This window comes from Natator depressus, chromosome 28, assembly GCF_965152275.1.
Source record: "Natator depressus isolate rNatDep1 chromosome 28, rNatDep2.hap1, whole genome shotgun sequence".
Classification (NCBI taxonomy): Eukaryota; Metazoa; Chordata; order Testudines; family Cheloniidae; genus Natator; species Natator depressus.
The window spans coordinates 7184710-7203165 of record NC_134261.1 but is presented as its reverse complement, the minus strand read 5'-3'; the positions used below and the strand labels follow the sequence as shown (position 1 = coordinate 7203165).

General features: G+C 48.2%; 1 protein-coding gene and 1 non-coding gene across 2 annotated transcripts in view; both read right to left on the bottom strand.

The window, feature by feature from the left end:
• The window catches only part of LOC141978952 (uncharacterized), a 189967-nt gene extending 175709 nt beyond the window's left edge, over positions 1-14258 (bottom strand). Inside the window, exons 1-2 of the mRNA XM_074941352.1 lie at positions 14163-14258; positions 12466-13752 (exon numbers count right to left, since the gene is read on the bottom strand). Of these exons, the coding sequence (XP_074797453.1) occupies positions 12466-13744 (1279 nt within the window). The 5' untranslated portion in view covers positions 13745-13752; positions 14163-14258. The remainder of the gene's footprint in view (positions 1-12465; positions 13753-14162) is intronic.
• On the bottom strand, positions 3110-3181 carry TRNAC-GCA (transfer RNA cysteine (anticodon GCA)). The gene has a single exon. It is a non-coding gene; the product is annotated as a tRNA-Cys (tRNA).
• Positions 14259-18456: the final 4198 nt, after the last annotated feature.

The window sequence follows — 18456 nt, the reverse complement described above, 5'->3', positions numbered from 1 at the left end:
AGCAACACATCTGCATCTCCTGCACCAGGCATGGTGTCATGTCTGACTTTTTCTCCTGAAAAGTCCAGGCAGGCAGCGTCACCCCACTGCACACCAGGCCCGGGGCTTGCACCCAGCAGTTCTCGGGGCTGCGGGGCAGAACTGAGCTTCACTGGCAGCAGCGAGGGGGGACGGGTGGGATGGAGCTGTCTGCGGAATATTTTAATCCTTATCTATTTTTCGGAGGATGAAATCAATGCAGCTTCCACTTCTCCGTCTCTCCCCAGGAAATAACGTGTCTGTGCAAGGCACCCAAACCTTTTCACAAGAAGAAGCGAAATGAAACGGCCACACGATGGCATCAGAACCTAAGACATGAGAAGCCACGTTCTTTTTCAATGTGCATTGAAGCTAAAAAGGGAGGTGTTTTCTCTTTGACTCCTAGCCCCCCCCCCACTCTAATCCACTCGACACCCCTTTCCTCCCACAGCCAGGAATAGAACCCAGGAGTCATGACTATTAGCCCCCCTACTCTAGCCCCCTAGACCCTTCTCCCTGGGACAAAGGAGAAGCTCTGCGACCCTGTACTGTCCCCGCACCTCCCTGCTTGTGCGGCACTTGAAACCCAATGGGGTTTCCTTGGGCAGTTTTGAATCTTGCTCCCAGGAAGGGGGTGAGTTTAGGTGCAGGTTCCAAATAGTGCAATGAACCAGCCAGCAGGGGCAGGAGGTATCGGTGTAGGAGCTATTGAAATAATCTTAGCAACGTACGTCAGGGAAACCGTTATTAATGAAGTGTCGATAAAAGGTCAGAATGGGATCGTGTCAGTGTCACAGTGGAGGGCTCTGTGATGGTTTTCAATTTGTCATCCAACCCTAGCCACCGCCTAGCACATGTTTGAACCTCTTCTTCTCTTACCGTTACTCGTTATCAGAGAAGGGGAGAGAGAGAAACATAGAAACAGAGACCTAGTGACTGAAGGAAACATTTCTTTGCTCTTTGCTTGGCTCTGTCAGTTATTTGGGTACAAACTCACCCCCCACCCACTGTCTCTGCTGGGCCCCATGGGCAGGAAGAGCTCAGCTGTCAATGGGACTTGGGGAGCTCGGGACATTACTGTGAGTTGCTTGAATGTTTAGGTGAAAATCTCCTAAACATGGAAACAAGCTCAAGGCTGCTGGAACTCATCTTGCATCTGAGGCTGTTGAAGCTATAAGGCAGAGTACTAAGTATAACATTTAAACTTATGTTTGACCTCAGAGAATTAAACAAATGTGTCTGTGAAAAGAGGGGAGTCGAATTCAATCCCTTGTCCCCATCAATGTGCAAACCAGGAACCTGTTGCTTTGCATTCCTGACGTTGTGTCGCCATCATGTGGCCATTCTGTCTCAGGCCCTTGAATTAAAAAATTGTTTTTTTTTCATAGAAACCATGTTTTCCTCGTAGAGACAAAGGAGTAGATTAATCTACAAAGGGAAGGTGATTCCAAGGCAGTTCTGGAGGGAGAAGGGAACGTTTTCAGCATCACTAAGAGAGAGAAAATAAACCTATTAATTTCAGCTACAGACACACTTCACAGCATGAAATACACAATTTTATGCTCAATGAGTTGTGTTCATTTAAGTAATATGAAAAATACGCCTTGGGCAGTGCGTGAAAACCTCATGGCATCGAACAACCCACTTGATATAGTTAATGTACGACATGATATTTAAAGAAGTTAAGAACGCTGGGCTTATAAATTAACGTGCTGTGCCTTTTACACACGCACGAGACACAGCAGAAACGGAATTAGGTGAGCTACTAAAATTTCCACTTTCTCACAGCATTTTAGTTCTCAAGGTTGTTTTAATTTGCTTATTTTTTTGGAGCTAGAAATGGGGAAAGAGAACATTGAAGTCAGTGGAATTACCTCAGTGAGGGATTAGTCTCATTATTTGTCAATAACAAGAGCCTTTGTTAACACAGAGTTAACTTTGACTGTGAATATCTCTTACCCTTCCAGAAACTGAGTTCAGTAAAACTCAAACTCTGGAAGAACAGGGAATACAGAGCGACGGTACATGCCCAGATAACCTTAACTCTGCCCTCTAGAAGAGAATCCCTGATCGCATATGAGAACAAAGAAAGGTTTGGGGACAAATTACAGCTACTCCCCAAGAGTTTGTTTCTTCTGCAATTAATTGATTCTGGCCCCATCAGTTGATCTTGGCCTGGTGTCTGGCCGTGGAATTTACTGTTTCCTATTTTTATCCCAGGGTATTTAAAGACGAAACTGCTTTACAAAAGTTCCTTTATTTTAGGTGATACAAACAGGCCACTTCCCCACCTATTTCAAGGAGATGGAATTTTCCCAACCCACAGGGAACGTAAAATAACATGCTCAAGATCACACATTCCTTAGGAGAAAATGAAGGGAGAAAAAAACAAAAACAAACCCACCAAATCATTCCTGTTTCTACCCAAGCGATCAGTGAGACCAGAAAGTGACGCTGTGCAAGTAACGATCTGGTCCTACACTGACTCTGCAGTCACTTAGAGGCAGCCACAACCAGCTCTGTGGTTGGTAACCTTACAGAGACTCTGCGGGTGATCATGAGCTCGAAGCACGTTCCCTTTCAACAGCTGCCATTGGAAGGCATCTGACAGTCACAAGGAACAACGATCTGTGTTAAAGGAAGGTGGCCATTTATTCGAGCCCCAATTTCTATTGTGTGCACAAAGAGAGGATCGAATGTGTAACAGGTAGTTTGGTAAATCGTGGTTATTTTATTTTTGGAGCAGACTCCTGTCCACCTCCAGTAGAGTTCTCAGTCCCAATGGCAACTTACTTACCGAATGTAACACAAACTAGTCCATTCCTCCCAAGGGGATGTGGTTCTTGTTCTTCCACACAATGGAGACCAAGGACCTGCAAATGTGCCTTCATGTGTCTTTGTTTCATTGGTGAAAACATAAACTAGACACTCAGAGGAGTGGAACTGATTTCAGCTGAGGGACCTCTTTGCTAGGTTTCTATGCATTTGCACAGGAAAACACCTAGTGTTTCCATTCATCCCTGTTCAGTGGAACTCCCAAACATAATGGGGATGGATAGGCCCTTATTTTTGTTAAGGGAACAGGCTTGTAAGGGGGCACTTGGATTTGAACCAAGGACCACTTGAGCTGCAGTCAAACACTCGACCACTGAGCTACACCCCCATGGCATTGGCATAGGCAAGTCAGTGATCTTAAGGATTTTGAAGGACAGGCCCTGCCTCAGAGAGCTCCTCTTCCACTCCCAGACCATGGGTGGTTTTAAAAATGGGGTCTGATTAAACTTTATCTATACATGTAGACCCCACAGCTTGCCCACCCACCAACACAGCTTCTCCCACTGACATACCTACCCTCTCTCGGGGAGGTGGATTAACTACACGGACGGGACAGCTCTCTCCCATCCCCTTAGAGCATCTTCATTAGTTATGAATAAGTAGGAAATAACTGACTGAATGGACAGTAACCAATTTATCAAATATTGCTGAGCCTGCATTCAATATGGGTAACCGGTTGTCACAGAGTGTGGGGGAGTCAGGGCCCTGCACCCCTCTTCCTGGGATTCACCGAGACTCTCAGCCAGCCAGTAAAACAGGTTTATTGGACAATAGGAACACAGTCTAAAACAAAGCTTGTGGGTATAACCAGAACCCCTCAGTCAAGTCCTTCTGGGGGGCAGGGAGCTTAGACCCCAGCCCTGGGGTTCCCTGCGTTCGACCACCCAGCCCCAAACTGAAAACAACCCCCCCTCCCCCAGTCTCACTCCTCCTTCCCCCAGCTCCTCCTCCAGCCTTTGTCCAGTTTCCCAGGCAAAGGTGTCACCTGGGTCCAACCCCCTCCCAGCTCAGGTGACAGGCTCAGGGCTCCTCACTCAAGTGCAGTCATCCCCTGCTCTCCCACCCCCCGTGCAGACAGTCCCAGCAGAACTAGACGCCATTCCCCAGTCAATCCACCCCACTCCCTGCTGCGTCACACTGGTCATATTGGGCTGCATTAGGAGAAGCATTGAAAGCAGATCAGCAGTAACCAATTTATCAAATGTTGCTGAGCCTGCATTCAATATGGGTAACTGGTCATATCGGGCTGCATTAGGAGGAGCGTTGCCAGCAGATGGAGGGCAGTGATTATTCCCCTCTATTCGGCACTGGTGAGGCCACATCTGGAGCATTGCGCCCAGTTTTCAGGGCCCCCTCCCGCTACAGAAACAAGTTGGAGAGAGTCCAGGGGAGGGCAACAAAAATGATGAGGGGACTGGAACACATGACTTATGAGGAGAGGCTGAGGGAACTGGGGTTATTTAGTCTACGGAAGAGAAGAATGAGGGGGGGATTTGATAGCTGCTTTCAACTACTTGAAAGGGGGTTCCAAAGAGGATGGAGCTCGGCTGTTCTCAGGGGTACCAGATGACAGAATAAAGAGTGATGGTCTCAAGCTGCAGTGGTGGAGGTCTAGGTTGGATATTAGGAAACACTATTTCCCTAGGAGGGTGGTGAAGACTGGAATGGGTTCCCTGGGGAGATGGTGGAATCTCCTTCCTTAGATGTGTATAAGGCAGTGTGGACTGTTAGATTGAGACTGCTATCCCTCTGCCCAACTAGGGGTGTTTCTTTCACACTGCTTCTAAAAATACAATCAATGCATTTTGTTGATACCTAAATCTGGGATCAAGATGAAACATTGTGATTGTAAGTCAGTGAGAAAATCTCTGCTGAGTTCGACAGAAGGAAGGTTTTCTCATCAGGTTCTAGCACACGATAAAAGTTCTGAAGGTTCTTCGAGCTTCCAGACACATGGGCCAGAATTTTCAGAAGGTCTCAACCCCACCCCTAGAGCCAGATTTTCAGGTGAACTCAGCTCCCATTTGGGCAATAAACATTTTGGCCAGATTTTCAGAAAGGCTCAACACACTGAGGGCTGAGCTATTTTGAAAACAAAAGGTGGTAGAAGTTGTAGGTGCTGGTTGCTTGGCCGTCTGGCCCACCATGCAGGAGTTTGAGGTTCAACATTACTTTCTCAGAATGGTAGCAACCATCTTTTATTCCCTTAAAAAGGGAGCAGGGAGACGACATATAAAAATCGGTTGTGCTTTAGAAAGTCTCCAGAAGTTGAAAGAGATCTGCCATCTCCGCCTCCCTGGAAAGTTCACAACAAGTTAAAGAAAACTAAGATTGATAAGTGGATTGACTAACAGTGACAGGCTGGCCAAGTGGTCTAAAGTGTCAAACTGAAGCCTGTGTCTTTCCGTCATTTGTGTTCTGGGCTCCATATGAAGGTGGGTGTTCAAATCCCCTTCCCGACACAATCATTGCCTTCTACCTGAGAAATAGCCTCATTTCAACCTCTCCTGTAACATTACAACACCAACTGCTTCGCATTTCTATGATAGAAGTTGGAGAGAATTCAAAAGTGGTGCATTCAGGGCACCTAGTTGAGGTCACGGGTGGTCTAGTTATAAGCTAAGGTTGTTCAGTCCTGTCTGGGAGGGTAAGCTCTGGAGAACACGGATCATCTGGAGATTTCTGAGGGGAAGCAGGAACAGCTGATCCAGCCGGCGGAGGACAGCCATCTAGGATCCTAAGGAGATATTTTGGCATCTAGGGACTGAGAAGTAAATCTCAGAACAGAGAGCTGAGGTGGTGCTGATGACTATTTCCTGCGGCTAAGGCTAAATGGAAGTGTGTACATCTAGGAACAAGCAATGTCAGCCACGTATACAGCAACAGCGGGATCTCAACTAGGAGTCGAAAGGTCATTTTACCTCTGTATTTGTTGTGCCCACTTCATCCAGTTCTGAGGTCCCCAGTTCAAGAAGGAGGATGAAACATTTGAGAGGAGAAAGAAGAGCCATGAGAAGGATGAAAGGCTTAAAAACCCCGCCTTGCTGTGATAGTCACGAAGAGCTCAGAAAAGATTTAGGGGATGACGATCTCACTCCCTAAGTACCTACATGGGGAACAATACTTACTAACAGGCTCTTCAATCTAACAAGACAAATGTATAATGTGAGCCAATGGCTGGAAGTGAAGCTAGACACATTCAGATTGGAAATAAGGCGTGCTTTCTGACAGGGAAGGCAATTAACCATTGAAAATCTTACCCAGAGTCCTGGTGGATTCTCCATTCCTGGAAATTTTCAAATCAAAAGTGGATCTATTTTTTTAAACGGATCTGTTCTAGTTGAAAAGGAATTCTTCGGGGGCAGGTTTCGGGCCCGTGCTAGACAGGAGGTCAGACTGGGTGTTTACGAAGACCCCTTGCGGTTTTAAAATATGGGAAACAAACCCTTAAATGACAAACGCTTTATTCTGTGAACCAAAAGGAAGCGCTTCCCCTGGCTCTTTTTCTCATTTTGTAAACAGGGGCTTGGAATGTCAACTCTCAGTGAAGCTTTGCCTTTAAACTGAATTAGGTGAATTTTCCAGCTCTTGATCCTCTGAGTCCAAGGAAGAATCCCTGAAAAGCAGGTGAGGTTTCAGTTCAGAATTTCATAGGTTAATTTGATGCCATCCAAGAGCGAACACTTAGGTAGGGAACAAGTGAGAATTTGTTGATTGAGAAAAATTCCTGGTGAAAATTGGCAAAGCTGTGGATCTTTTTAAACATTCCAGTGAATTTACACATGAAGATACAAACAGAGAGAGAAACACAGAGAGAGAAAGAGAAAACCACACACTGCACAGGCCCATGCAGGCATTAACAAAAATCAGACCCACACACAAACCCACACAGCACACAGAGAATCATAGAATAACAGATTCAGAGCAGGCTGCACATCGGGGACAGGAGGACGGTGAAGAAATTTGGCATCATGTGACTTCCAGAAGAAAAAAGGGGAACGTCCATGTACCAGCAACACCGGTACATGTAAGTAACCGATTTCATGTTCTCTCCACAGGTACTAATGCGGAGAGTGGAACAGATGATACATCTCAGGGAAGGGAGCAGAAGGAGACTGCGCCAATTGGAAGGCCTGAGATGCACTGTCCTAGGGTTGGGGGTTCCACGACCACCGCTCCCAAGAGAAGGAGGCGGGTGGTGGTGGTCGGGGACTCTCTCCTCAGGGGGACTGAGTCATCTATCTGCCATCCCAACCGGGAAAACCGAGAAGTCTGCTGCTTGACAGGAGCTAAGATTCACGATGTGACGGAGAGACTGCCGAGACTCATCCAGCCCTCGGATCGCTATCCCTTCCTGCTTCTCCACGTGGGCACCAATGACACTGCCAAGAATGACCTTGAGTGGATCACTGCGGACTACGAGGCCCTGGGAAGAAGGATAAAGGAGTTTGAGGTGCAAGTGGTCTTCTCGTCCATCCTCCCCGTGGAAGGAAAAGGCCGGGGTAGAGACCGTCGATTCGTGGAAGTCAACGAATGGATACACAGGTGGTGTCGGAGAGAAGGCTTTGGAATCTTTGACCATGGGATGGTGTTCCAAGAAGGAGGAGTGCTAGGCAGAGACGGGCTCCACCTAACGAAGAGAGGGAAGAGCATCTTCGCAAGCAGGCTGGCTAACCTAGTGAGGAGGGCTTTAAACTAGGTTCACCAGGGGAAGGAGACCAAAGCCCTGAGGTAAGTGGGGAAGTGGGATACCGGGAGGAAGCATGAGCAGGAGCGCGTGAGAGGGGAGGGCTCCTGCCTCATACTGAGAAAGAGGGGCGATCAGCGGGTTATCTCAAGTGAGTATACATAAATGCACAAAGCCTGGGAAACAAGCAGGGAGAACTGGATGTCCTGGCAAAGTCAAGGAATTAGGATGTGATTGGAATAACAGAGACTTGGTAGGATAACTCACATGACTGAAGTACTGTCATGGACGGATATAAACTGCTCAGGAAGGACAGGGAGGCCAGAAAAGTTGGGGGAGTTGCACTGTATGTAAGGGAGCAGTATGACTGCTCAGAGCTTAAGTATGAAACTGCAGAAAAACCTGAGAGTCTCTGGATTAAGTTTAGAAGCGTGAGCAACAAGGGTGATGTCGTGGTGGGAGTCTGCTATAGACCACCGGACCAGGGGGATGAGGTGGACGAAGCTTTCTTCTGGCAACTCGCAGAGGCTACTAGATCGCACGCCCTGGTTCTCATGGGCGACTTCAATCATCCTGATATCTGCTGGGAGAGCAATACAGCGGTGCACAGACAATCCAGGAAGTTTTTGGAAACTGTAGGGGACAATTTCCTGGTGCAAGTGCTGGAGGAACCAACTAGGGGCGGACCTCTTCTTGATCTGCTGCTCACAAACTGGGAAGAATTAGTAGGGGAAGCAAAAGTGGATGGGAACCTGGGAGGCAGTGACCATGAGATGCTCGAGTTCAGGATCCTGACACAAGGAGGAAAGGAAAGCAGCAGAATAGGTACCCTGGACTTCAGAAAAGCAGACTTTGACTCCTTCTGGGAACTGATGGGCAGGATCCCCTGGGAGAATAACATGAGGGGGAAAGGAGTCCAGGAGAGCTGGCTGTATTTTACAGAATCCTTATTGTGGTTACAGGGACAAACCATCCCGATGTGTAGAAAGAATAGTAAATATGGCAGGCGACCCGCTTGGCTTAACAGTGAAATCCTTGCTGATCTTAATAACAGAAAAGAGGCTTACAAGAAGTGGAAGATTGGACAAATGACCAGGGAAGAGTATAAAAATATTGCTCGGGCATGTAGGAATGAAATCAAAAAGGCTAAATCACACCTGGAGTTGTAGCTAGTGAGAGATGTTAAGAGTAACAAGAAGGGTTTCTTCAGGTATGTTGGCAACAAGAAGAAAGCCAAGGAAAGTGTGGGCCCCTTACTGAATGAGGGAGCCAACTTCGTGACAGAGGATGTGGAAAAAGCTAATGTACTCAATGCTTTTTTTGCCTCTGTCTTCACGAACAAGGTCAGCTCCCAGACTGCTGCACTGGGCAGCACAGCATGGGGAGGAGGTGACCAGCCCTCTGTGGAGAAAGAGGTGGTTCGGGACTATTTAGAAAAGCTGGATGTGCACAAGTCCATGGGGCCGGATGTGTTAAAGGAATTGGCGGATGTGATTGCACATGTGGCGAATTGACAATTGGCGGATGTGATTGGCGGATGTGAGTGCTAAAGGAATTGGCGGATGTGATTGCAGAGCCATTGGCCATTATCTTTGAAAACTCATGGCGATCGGGGGAAGTCCCGGATGACGGGAAAAAGGCTAATGTAGTGCCAATCTTTAAAAAAGGGAAGAAGGAGGATCCTGGGAACTACAGGCCAGTCAGCCTCACCTCAGTCCCTGGAAAAATCATGGAGCAGGTCCTCAAGGAATCCATTCTGAAGCACTTGGAGGAGAGGAATGTGATCAGGAACAGTCAGCATGGATTCACCAAGGGCAAGTCATGCCTGACTAATCTAATTGCCTTCTATGACGAGATAACTGGCTCTGTGGAGTTTTGGGCCCCACACTACAGGAAGGATGTGGAGAAATTGGGGAGAGTCCAGCGAAGGGCAACAAAAATGATGAGGGGTCTGGAATACATGACTTATGAGGAGAGGCTGAGGGAACTGGGATTGTTTAGTCTGCGGAAGAGAAGAATGAGGGGGGATTTGATAGCTGCTTTTAACTACCCGAAAGGTGGATCCAAAGAGGATGGATCTAGACTATTCTCAGTGATAGCAGATGACAGGACAAGGAGTAATGGTCAAGTTGCAGTGGGGAGGTTTAGGTTGGATATTAAAAAAACTTTTTCACTAGGAGGGTGGTGAAACACTGGAATGCGTTACCTAGGGAGGTGGTGGAATCCCCTTCCTTAGAAGTTTTTAAGGTCAGGCTTGACAAAGCCCTGGCTGGGATGATTGAGTTGGGATTGGTCCTGCTCTGGGCAGGGGGTTGGACTAGACACCTCCTGAGGTCCCTTCCGACCCCGATATCCTAGGGTTCTACGATCATTTGGCCAACAACATGCAGCAAAGCACCCAGCTAAGTTGCAGGAATGCTCTACAAGCCACTCCTCAATTGTACAGAGACACCAGCGTATCTCCCCAGCCCTCAGCCTTGCACCTCAGAAATGTACCATCTCACACGGCTCACGGCCTGCTCTTGAAAAGCGTAAGCTCATTAATGAGTTCGCCACTTCATCAAAAATAAAGTGGACACGCACCAGCCTTTGTCATGTGAGCAACTTTCCCAAGCACTTTGGACAAACTCAGGAGTAAGTATCAAATATTAAAATAAGTTTATTAACTACAGAAAGTTAGATTTTAACTCAGTATAAGTGTTGGTCACAGAGGTCAAAAGTGGTTACGTAACAAATGGAAATAGACTCTCAGTCTGAACTCTAATTTGAATATACTAAGCAAGAATTGGATCAAACAGCTTTTCTCACTCACTGGTTGCTCCAGGCAATGTTGAGTTCTTAATACACAGACTGAATTCCCTCTCAGCCTGGGACCAATCTCCGCAGTTCAAATTCTGAGTCTTCCAGACAATCTTCCAGGTGTTGAGATTGGGGAAGAGACAGGCCACGTGGGGGTGTCTTTGACTCTCATTTATATTTTTTCTCCAGATGCTAGGTAGATTCTTGCTGTGATGCTGGGGTTAGTTAGCCCCCAATATGGAGCAGCAGTTTGCCTCCTGCACCTTGTGGTAGGTGGGCCACAGCTCCTTCACTTTGGCCCCTTTCTATCATGCACCATGAAATCTGTGTGTGCACCTTGGGAGTTACACCGCAGAAAGCTGCTTTCCTGTGCAGAAACTTGCCAGTGTAGACAAGGCCGTAGAGGGCTTACATAAAACCCAAGACTGGTCATAGACTGGGTCAGACCAATGGTCCATCAAGCCCAGTGTGCTACTTGAGAGTGACCAGTGCTAGATACACTGGAGGGAATGAAGAGAACAGTCTTGTTGACCTGCCAGGTGAGGGTCTTTCACCTTTATATTTAACTTCATTGTTGTCAATTCCTACTTATCCTATATCTTACCACCCCTGCCCTGAGGTCTCTGGGCAAATCAGGTGTGAACCACTCCTTTGACACAGACGTGTCCCAATCCAGCTGAACTGAGGCAGAATTTGGGCCAATCTCAGTTTGGAAAAGGCCTGCTTCACCCAGCAGGTTTCTCAAAGTATCCGTTGCTGTGAACCGCATGTCGTGTGGATGTGCGAACCCCAAAGATAGCAAACATGAAAAAAACACAAAGCCGGTTCTGAGGTTTCCAGAGCCAGGCCTGAGGGTTAAAGAGCTGTGCTCAAAAGGAGAAGGGGCCTCAGCACCTATAAAAATAACTGGTTGCAAAAACAAAACAAAAATTACATGAAAAAAACCAACCAAACAACAACCACCCAGAAAAGCTCCCATCACACGCCCATCACCATTGTAGATCCTGACATCTCCTGCCTAAGGTGACATCTTTGCTTTGCGAACAAGAGCCCTGGGGAACTCTCTGGCTGTTCCCCTCTCACTGGGGAAAAGGTTCCACATCTTGTCTCAAGTAATTTTCCTCCCAACAGAAGATTTATTTCAAAATTTATCCAAATAAATTCCATTTGAAATAGAAATCATTCCAGGCTATACTGGGTCTCTATTCTCGTACATGCTACAATTGCTTTGGGAGGCAAATGAATGGGTGTTTTGCTTAGTTCCAAATCATTTACTAGGGAATCCTCTTCCCAGCCCCTTCGGGAAATATTGAGCTTACCAATTGAACAACAGGGGGATTGGGATGGCGACGGAGAATCCCTCTGATTTACCCGATGTTCTTCTGTTGTTACAGAGGGGAAAAGACATTTTTCTCTATCCCTTCCCTGTTCCTGCTCTTTGCTATACTTCAATATATTTCAAGGGAGGAAAACGGTAGTAAAAATATCCGTCTTCAGGGAAACCTGAAGCAACAGTGCTCTGATGAACTGTGACAACTGGGAATGAAACAATATGTTCCTGGTGGGGGAACTTGATGCCTCACACTTGCTTTGAAATGGAGGGACATTATAACCATGATGGTCAGGGTTTGTTTAGACTAGGAAAAGTGACGGAGTTTAGGTCAGGTCAAGGGGAAAGCTAATGCCAACCACTGCACCTCGGCTGCATCTGCACGACAACTGTAGTTGTCTTTTAACACGAAGATCACTAACTTGAGCAGCCAACGCCATGTGCAGTCCTAGTGGATGTAAGGCACGGGTAGTTTTTGACTCAGAGTAGCTTGTTGGGAACAAACCTCTCTCCCCCACCTGGAGCTGATGAACATTCCTGACTGGAGGGACACACGCTCCTTCGACTCAAAAGGAAAGGAGTTGATAGAAAAGATCACAGGACTGACCCCAAAGAAGGGTGAGCTGCAAAAGGCAGAAGCAGGCAACTCATCTGCGGGAGCTGAGTAACCACGGTGAAGATGGGGCTCAGATCACTGAGTGGGAATTAGCAAATGTGATTTTTTTAAAAAAAGCCACCTTTGGCCAGCCCTAGTCAAGGCATTTGTTACAGATCACTCCCATGTGGATTTTCTGATGTCTAATAAGGGTTGAGCGCTGATTGAAGCTTTTCCCACACTCAGAGCATGTGTAGGGCGTCTCTCCTGTGTGGATTCGCTGATGTGTGATAAGGGCTGAGCTTTGATTGAAGTGTTTCCCACACTCACAGCATCCATAAGGTTTCTCACCCGTATGGATTCTCCGATGTATGATAAGGTATGAGCTCCGATTGAAGCGTTTCCCACACTCAGAGCATCCATAAGGTTTCTCACCCGTGTGGATTCTTCTATGTGTGCTCAGTACAGAGCTCTGATTAAAGCTTTTCCCGCACTCAGAGCACATGTAGGGGGTCTCTCCTGTGTGCGTTCTCTGATGTGTGATTAGGGTAGAGCTCTGATTGAAGCTTTTCCCGCACTCAGAGCATGTGTAGGGTCTCTCACCGGTGTGGATTCTCTGATGGGTGGTAAGGGCTGAGCTATAACGGAAGCGTTCCCCACACTCAGAGCATGTGTAGGGTGTGTCTCCCGTGTGGATTCGCTGATGTGTGATCAGGTTTGAGCTCCGATTGAAGCTTTTCCCACACTCAGAGCATGTGTAGGGCCTCTCTCCTGTGTGGATTCGCTGATGTGTGATGAGGGCTGAACTATCAATGAAGCGTTTCCCACACTCAGGGCATCCATAAGGTTTCTCACCCTTGTGGATTCGCTGATGCGCAGTAAGGGCTGAGCTATAACTGAAGCTTTTCTCACACTCAGAGCATGTGTAGGGCCTCTCTTCTGTGTGGATTCGCTGATGTGAGAGGAGGGATGAACTGTCAATGAAGTGTTTCCCACACTCAGGGCATCCATAAGGTTTCTCACCCGTGTGGATTTTCCGATGTGTAATAAGGTGTGAGCTCTGCTTGAAGTGTTTCCCACACTCAGGGCAGCCATAAGCTTTCTCATCTATGTGGATTCTCTTATGTGCAATGAGGTGTGAGCTCCGCTTGAAGCATTTCCCACACACACTGCATGCGTAAGGTTTCTCACCCGTGTGGATTCTCTGATGTGTGAGAAGGTCAGAGCTCCCTTTGAAGCTTTTCCCACACTCAAGGCATGTGTAGCGTGTTCCTTCCAAGTTCATTCTCTCACGTGTAGTAAGGTCTGACTGGCTACTGAAGTTTTCCTCTGGCCTCTGCTGACTCTCACAGGCTTTTGTTTTTTCTGGGCGTGCATAGCTCCCAGAATCATTCCCTTTGGACCTTCCTGAGAACATCCCATGTGCTTCTACTCGCTCAGCATCTTCCTGCTGGGGTTCCTCCTCGTTTTCACTCGCCATCCCAACATCTGATGGGAGACACAGAGAATCCAGACGTAAGTCTCTGCCTGTGCCAGAGAGAAAGGAAATCTCAGAGAGAAGAATGGAAAAAGGGATGAAGAAACCAAAATGTGTACAGGACAGATCAAACCTATCAGGAGCTGATTTTTCCTTAAACCTTCCCCAGAGGAGAGAAAGGAAGGGATCAGTTCTGGGTCCGTATCTCAGAAGAAATCTCAGGGGACAGCGAGATTGGGGAGGGACCTGCTGCCAGTTGTCAGTCAGGATAGGTGGGAAGCCATGAGTGACCTCTGCCTAATGATTCCACATCTGCAGGGAACAATCCTCAACTTGGAGAGCTCACAAGGTCTTTGTAGGGCATCCCAAATGTTTCCTGTATTCACCGACAGTTTTGGGGTTGGTTTAACCAATGCCTCACCTGAGAAGGCAGCTCTCGGGAGCACTTTTTTCTCAAAGCCATGAAGGTCTGGGACCCACGGCTCCACCCCTCGGTCCAGCTGCGAGATGACATCAGTTCTGGAAACTGGAAACCCTGCTCAAGGCAAAGAAACCAAGGGAGGTCAGTGGAATTTGTGGGATACTTGTCACAAAGAATATTCCATGCTTTTAAGCCCAGCTCACTTTTAAGTAGTAACATCCCAAGGCCGGCTTCCTTGGCTCAAAGTGTCAGGAGATGATTATTATAAATCATATTCATTACCTTAGTGCCTAAGGGCCAACTAACAGTGGGTCCTCATTTTGCTAGGCACAGTACAAACCGAGAAGCGTTGATGGCCCGTGCCCTGAAGAAGTTTCAATCTAAATAGACAAGGCAGACACAGAATGGGGGAAGGGGTAGAACCCACCAGCAGAGTGAACTCCGTGAAGGCAGAGCGACAGATCTGATCAACACAGGCCTATATCTTGAGACTATCGGATTTAATGTTACAACTAGGGCCAGTGTTTTCTGGAAATTGTCGCTAGGACTGCATTTTTTCCTGAAATTACTCTTCGTTTCTGGAATCACCGTTAATAACTGGAATTGCTGATCAGAGGGTGGGTGGGGTATGCAGGGTCACAACCCCCCAGATTTCTCCCTGGAGACACCCGACTCCTCCGCAGGGCACAGACTGGCTGCGGTCGAGACTTGCTGCCAATTTCTTCCCTCCTCATACAAGTCTGGGATCAGCAGTGGGACGCCAGGCTCTCTCATCATGCTGCAGAGAGGACGGCACTCACACCTGATCGCGGCCGTGTCCACAGCATCTCTCCCCTGCTCATCTCCCCAGCACACAGCTGGTTCATGCCCCGTCTCTCCAGCACACAGCTGGCTCTAGGCTCTCAATGCCCAGTGTCTGGGCCCCACCTCCCCCACACAGATGGCTCCTGTCCCTCCCCCCAAGGCACTTTCAGGCTTTAAAGGATTAGATATTGCTCACGTTTCTCAATTACTCTGTTTTCATTGCCTGCAAACTCTTGCCCTAATTATGACTGTTATCTGTATATCTAAGCCAGCCCTTGAAAGCATGAATTCTTCACAGACTATGATGCCGAGATGCGCCAGATGATACCAGGAAGGGCTGTGGGATGGGTTTCCTGTGCAATCTGGTATCACTACGGGGTGATGAATGCCAGATCTCAAGGCTGGTTTTGCAGAGCTCCACCTTTTGAAGCTTTACCCAATGCAGAAAGGGGTAGTGACAGATTCCCCCTCATTCAGGAGACTGAAGATGACAGACTTTTGGGGGATAAACAGCTGAGTTTGAGCTGACTGAGGGGGGTCTTTCTGGGCTACAAACTCACAGGACCTGATAACCACCAAGAGGTAACACTTTAAGAAAGGTTTTAATACACTTTGGAACCGATCAGGGATTCCCATGAGGACCGCTGAGGGAATGAAGGTAAATACGCATGTGGATGCTCTTCTTGTTTATGAGAAAGGGAACAGGAAGGGCAGGGATATCACTGAATGCAGGATCTCAGCAGTACTAGATGTCAGGATAGCACCATATTGCAGCCCACTGGAAAACATAATCCCAACTACACACATAAAATGATGGGGTCTAAATGAGCTGTTTCCACTCAACAGAGGGATCTTGGAGTCACTGTGCACAGTTCTCTGAAAACATCAACTCAGTGTGCCACGGCAGTCAAAAAGCAAAGAGAACGTTGGGAATCATTCTGAAATGGATAGATAATAAGACAGAAAATATCATATCGCCTCTATATAAACCCATGGTACACCCACATCTCGAATACAGCATGCAGATGTGGTTGCCCCATCTCAAAAAAAGATAGATTGGAATTGGAACAGGTTCAGAAAAGGGCAACCCAAATGATTACAGGTATGAAACTCTTCTGTATGGGGAAAGATGAAAAAGACTGGGACTTTTCAGCTCGGAAAAGAGGCAAAGGGGGGATATGAGAGAGGTCGATAAAATCAAGACTGCTGTGGAGAAAGTAGATAAGGAAGTGTTAATTACTCCTTCTCATAACACAAGGACTAGGAATCACCCAATCAAATTATTAGGCAGCAGGTTTAAAAGAAACAAAAGGAAGTATTTCTTCACACAACGCACAGTCAACCTGGGGAACTCCTTGCCAGAGGATGTTGTGAAGGCCAAGATTATAATAGGGTTACAAAAAAAAAAAAAAAAACCACCATGAGAAATCTATCGAGGACAGGTCCGTGAATGGTTATGAGCCAGGATGGGCAGGGATGGTGTCCCTAACTTCTGTTTGTCGTAAGCTGGGAATGGGTGACAGGAGATGAATCACTTCATGATTCTCTGTTCTGTTCATTCCCTCTGGGACACCTGGCACTGGTCACTGTCGGAAGACAGGACACTGGGCTAGATGCACCTTTGGTCTGTCCCAGTGTGGCCGTTCTTAAATACTAGGGAACCTAGTGAGTCCAGTGCAATGGGAGGGAGTAGGAAAATCCCTGGGTGTGGAGAACACTGGGAAATTAGAAACTAGCATTCAGAAGCAACAGACTCTAAATAGTCTAGAAAAGCAGAATGTGAAAAATAAGAATTAGAATCGGGGTCATGTGACTTCAGGAATGAGGGACTCAAAAAACCAAGTCTGCAGAGAAGAGAGATTGTGGCTATTGCACATGGGGATGGGGGGAGCAACTCTCCAGGTCTCAAGGATTTTCACCAGCAACCTAGGCCATTTTCCCATGCACGGGGGCAATCCGGAGCGGTGAGGAGTTGTGTCATCTGTAGTCCTGGGTGAGATTCAATGTTCTGATGCTGGAGCTCCCTTGTCTGGATTCCCCCAGCCAGCATTCAAGGACGCCCCGAGTGTCTGTGTGATCAGTAACCCTGGACCAGCAGCCCTGACTCCAGCAGCCTGCTTCTTACACCCCAAGCACATTCTGGTCTGGGTGGAGAAGGCTCAGGGTTTGAGAGAAGGCCAGGGGTAGGAAGCTTCTGTTCGTTATGCTGGACCTAACCCCCCCGTTTTACTTGTGCAAACAGGAGATATTGGACACTGTGCGGCACTGCCCCTGTGCTCTGTCCCCACAGTGTTCTGCAGCCGGGGAGGGTCTCTGGTCATGTGTGTGTCACTGGCACGCTGGGGTGATGCTGGAACAGGACAGAGCAGAGGTGGCATTTTGGGGGTGGGGTGAACCTCATCTCTTCATTTCCCCCTCCAAGAACCGAGGGGACAGGAACCCTTACCCAGCGAGGTCACATTCTCATAGGTCTCCTGCATGACGTCTCTGTAGAGGGCTCTCTGAGCGGGGTCCAGCAGAGCCCCCTCTTCCCTGGTGAAATACACAGCCACCTCCTCGAACGTCACCGGCCCCTGAAACAGCAAGAGCCCCACACTCAGGATCTGCTGCCCCACTCACAGCCCCACTATTCGTGGGGGAGAGGAGCCAATCAAATGGAAACTCTGGGTGGATCGCAGTCAACAGAGGCCCACCCCCACCCTGGTCAGAGCATCCAGGAAACACCAGGGTGAGGGGGCGAAGAGAGAGCCCCTCCTCTCTCCCAGCAGATCCATCACACACCTACTAGCCACAGACTGATACAGGAGATGCTGCCCCGAGCAGGGTCGAGGGAGAGATCTCTTGTCGGAAGCCCAACACCCTCCTCCTTGTCAGGAGCTGGATATGAGGCAGGCGAATCTCCCCTAAGCCTGACTGGTGGCTGCCCCCTTCATATTTCAAGGCACCCGCTGGTTCGCTGGCTCAGGCTCCAGCACTAGGAGTCTGGGCCTTTTTCCCAGCCCCATGTAGCTCGGTTATTTTCTGTTGACCAAATTGGAGCATTTCCACCTCCCAACCTCATGGGTCTCTTCCTCAAATCTAGGCCACTTATTAAACAACTCCCAGCAGGTCTGCCACCCCCTGGCCTCCTCCCTTTCTCCACCCTGTGCATTTCCTGCCCCGCTCCAACCTCCAAACCAGACGGTGCAAACCTTCCCCTCTCCGGCGTATTTGCTGTCCCTCTCCCTCCTGCAGGAACAAATCAGAACCCCCCCAATAATCCCTACCTGAGCTGGCTCCTCTGCACCCATGTCGCTCCCCTGTCCCATGGGAGGACGGGATGAACCGGAACGAAACGTGAGCGTCGTTCTGCAGCCTGGCCGGGCGAGAAGGGCCGTTGTGGAGGTTTAGGAACGGGCATTAGTTCATTTCACATCACGCTTCCCCCAGGCTCTTTCCCTGCAGAGCGAGATCCTAGATTCTGCCGTGCTGAGAAAACGCTCAGTCTCTT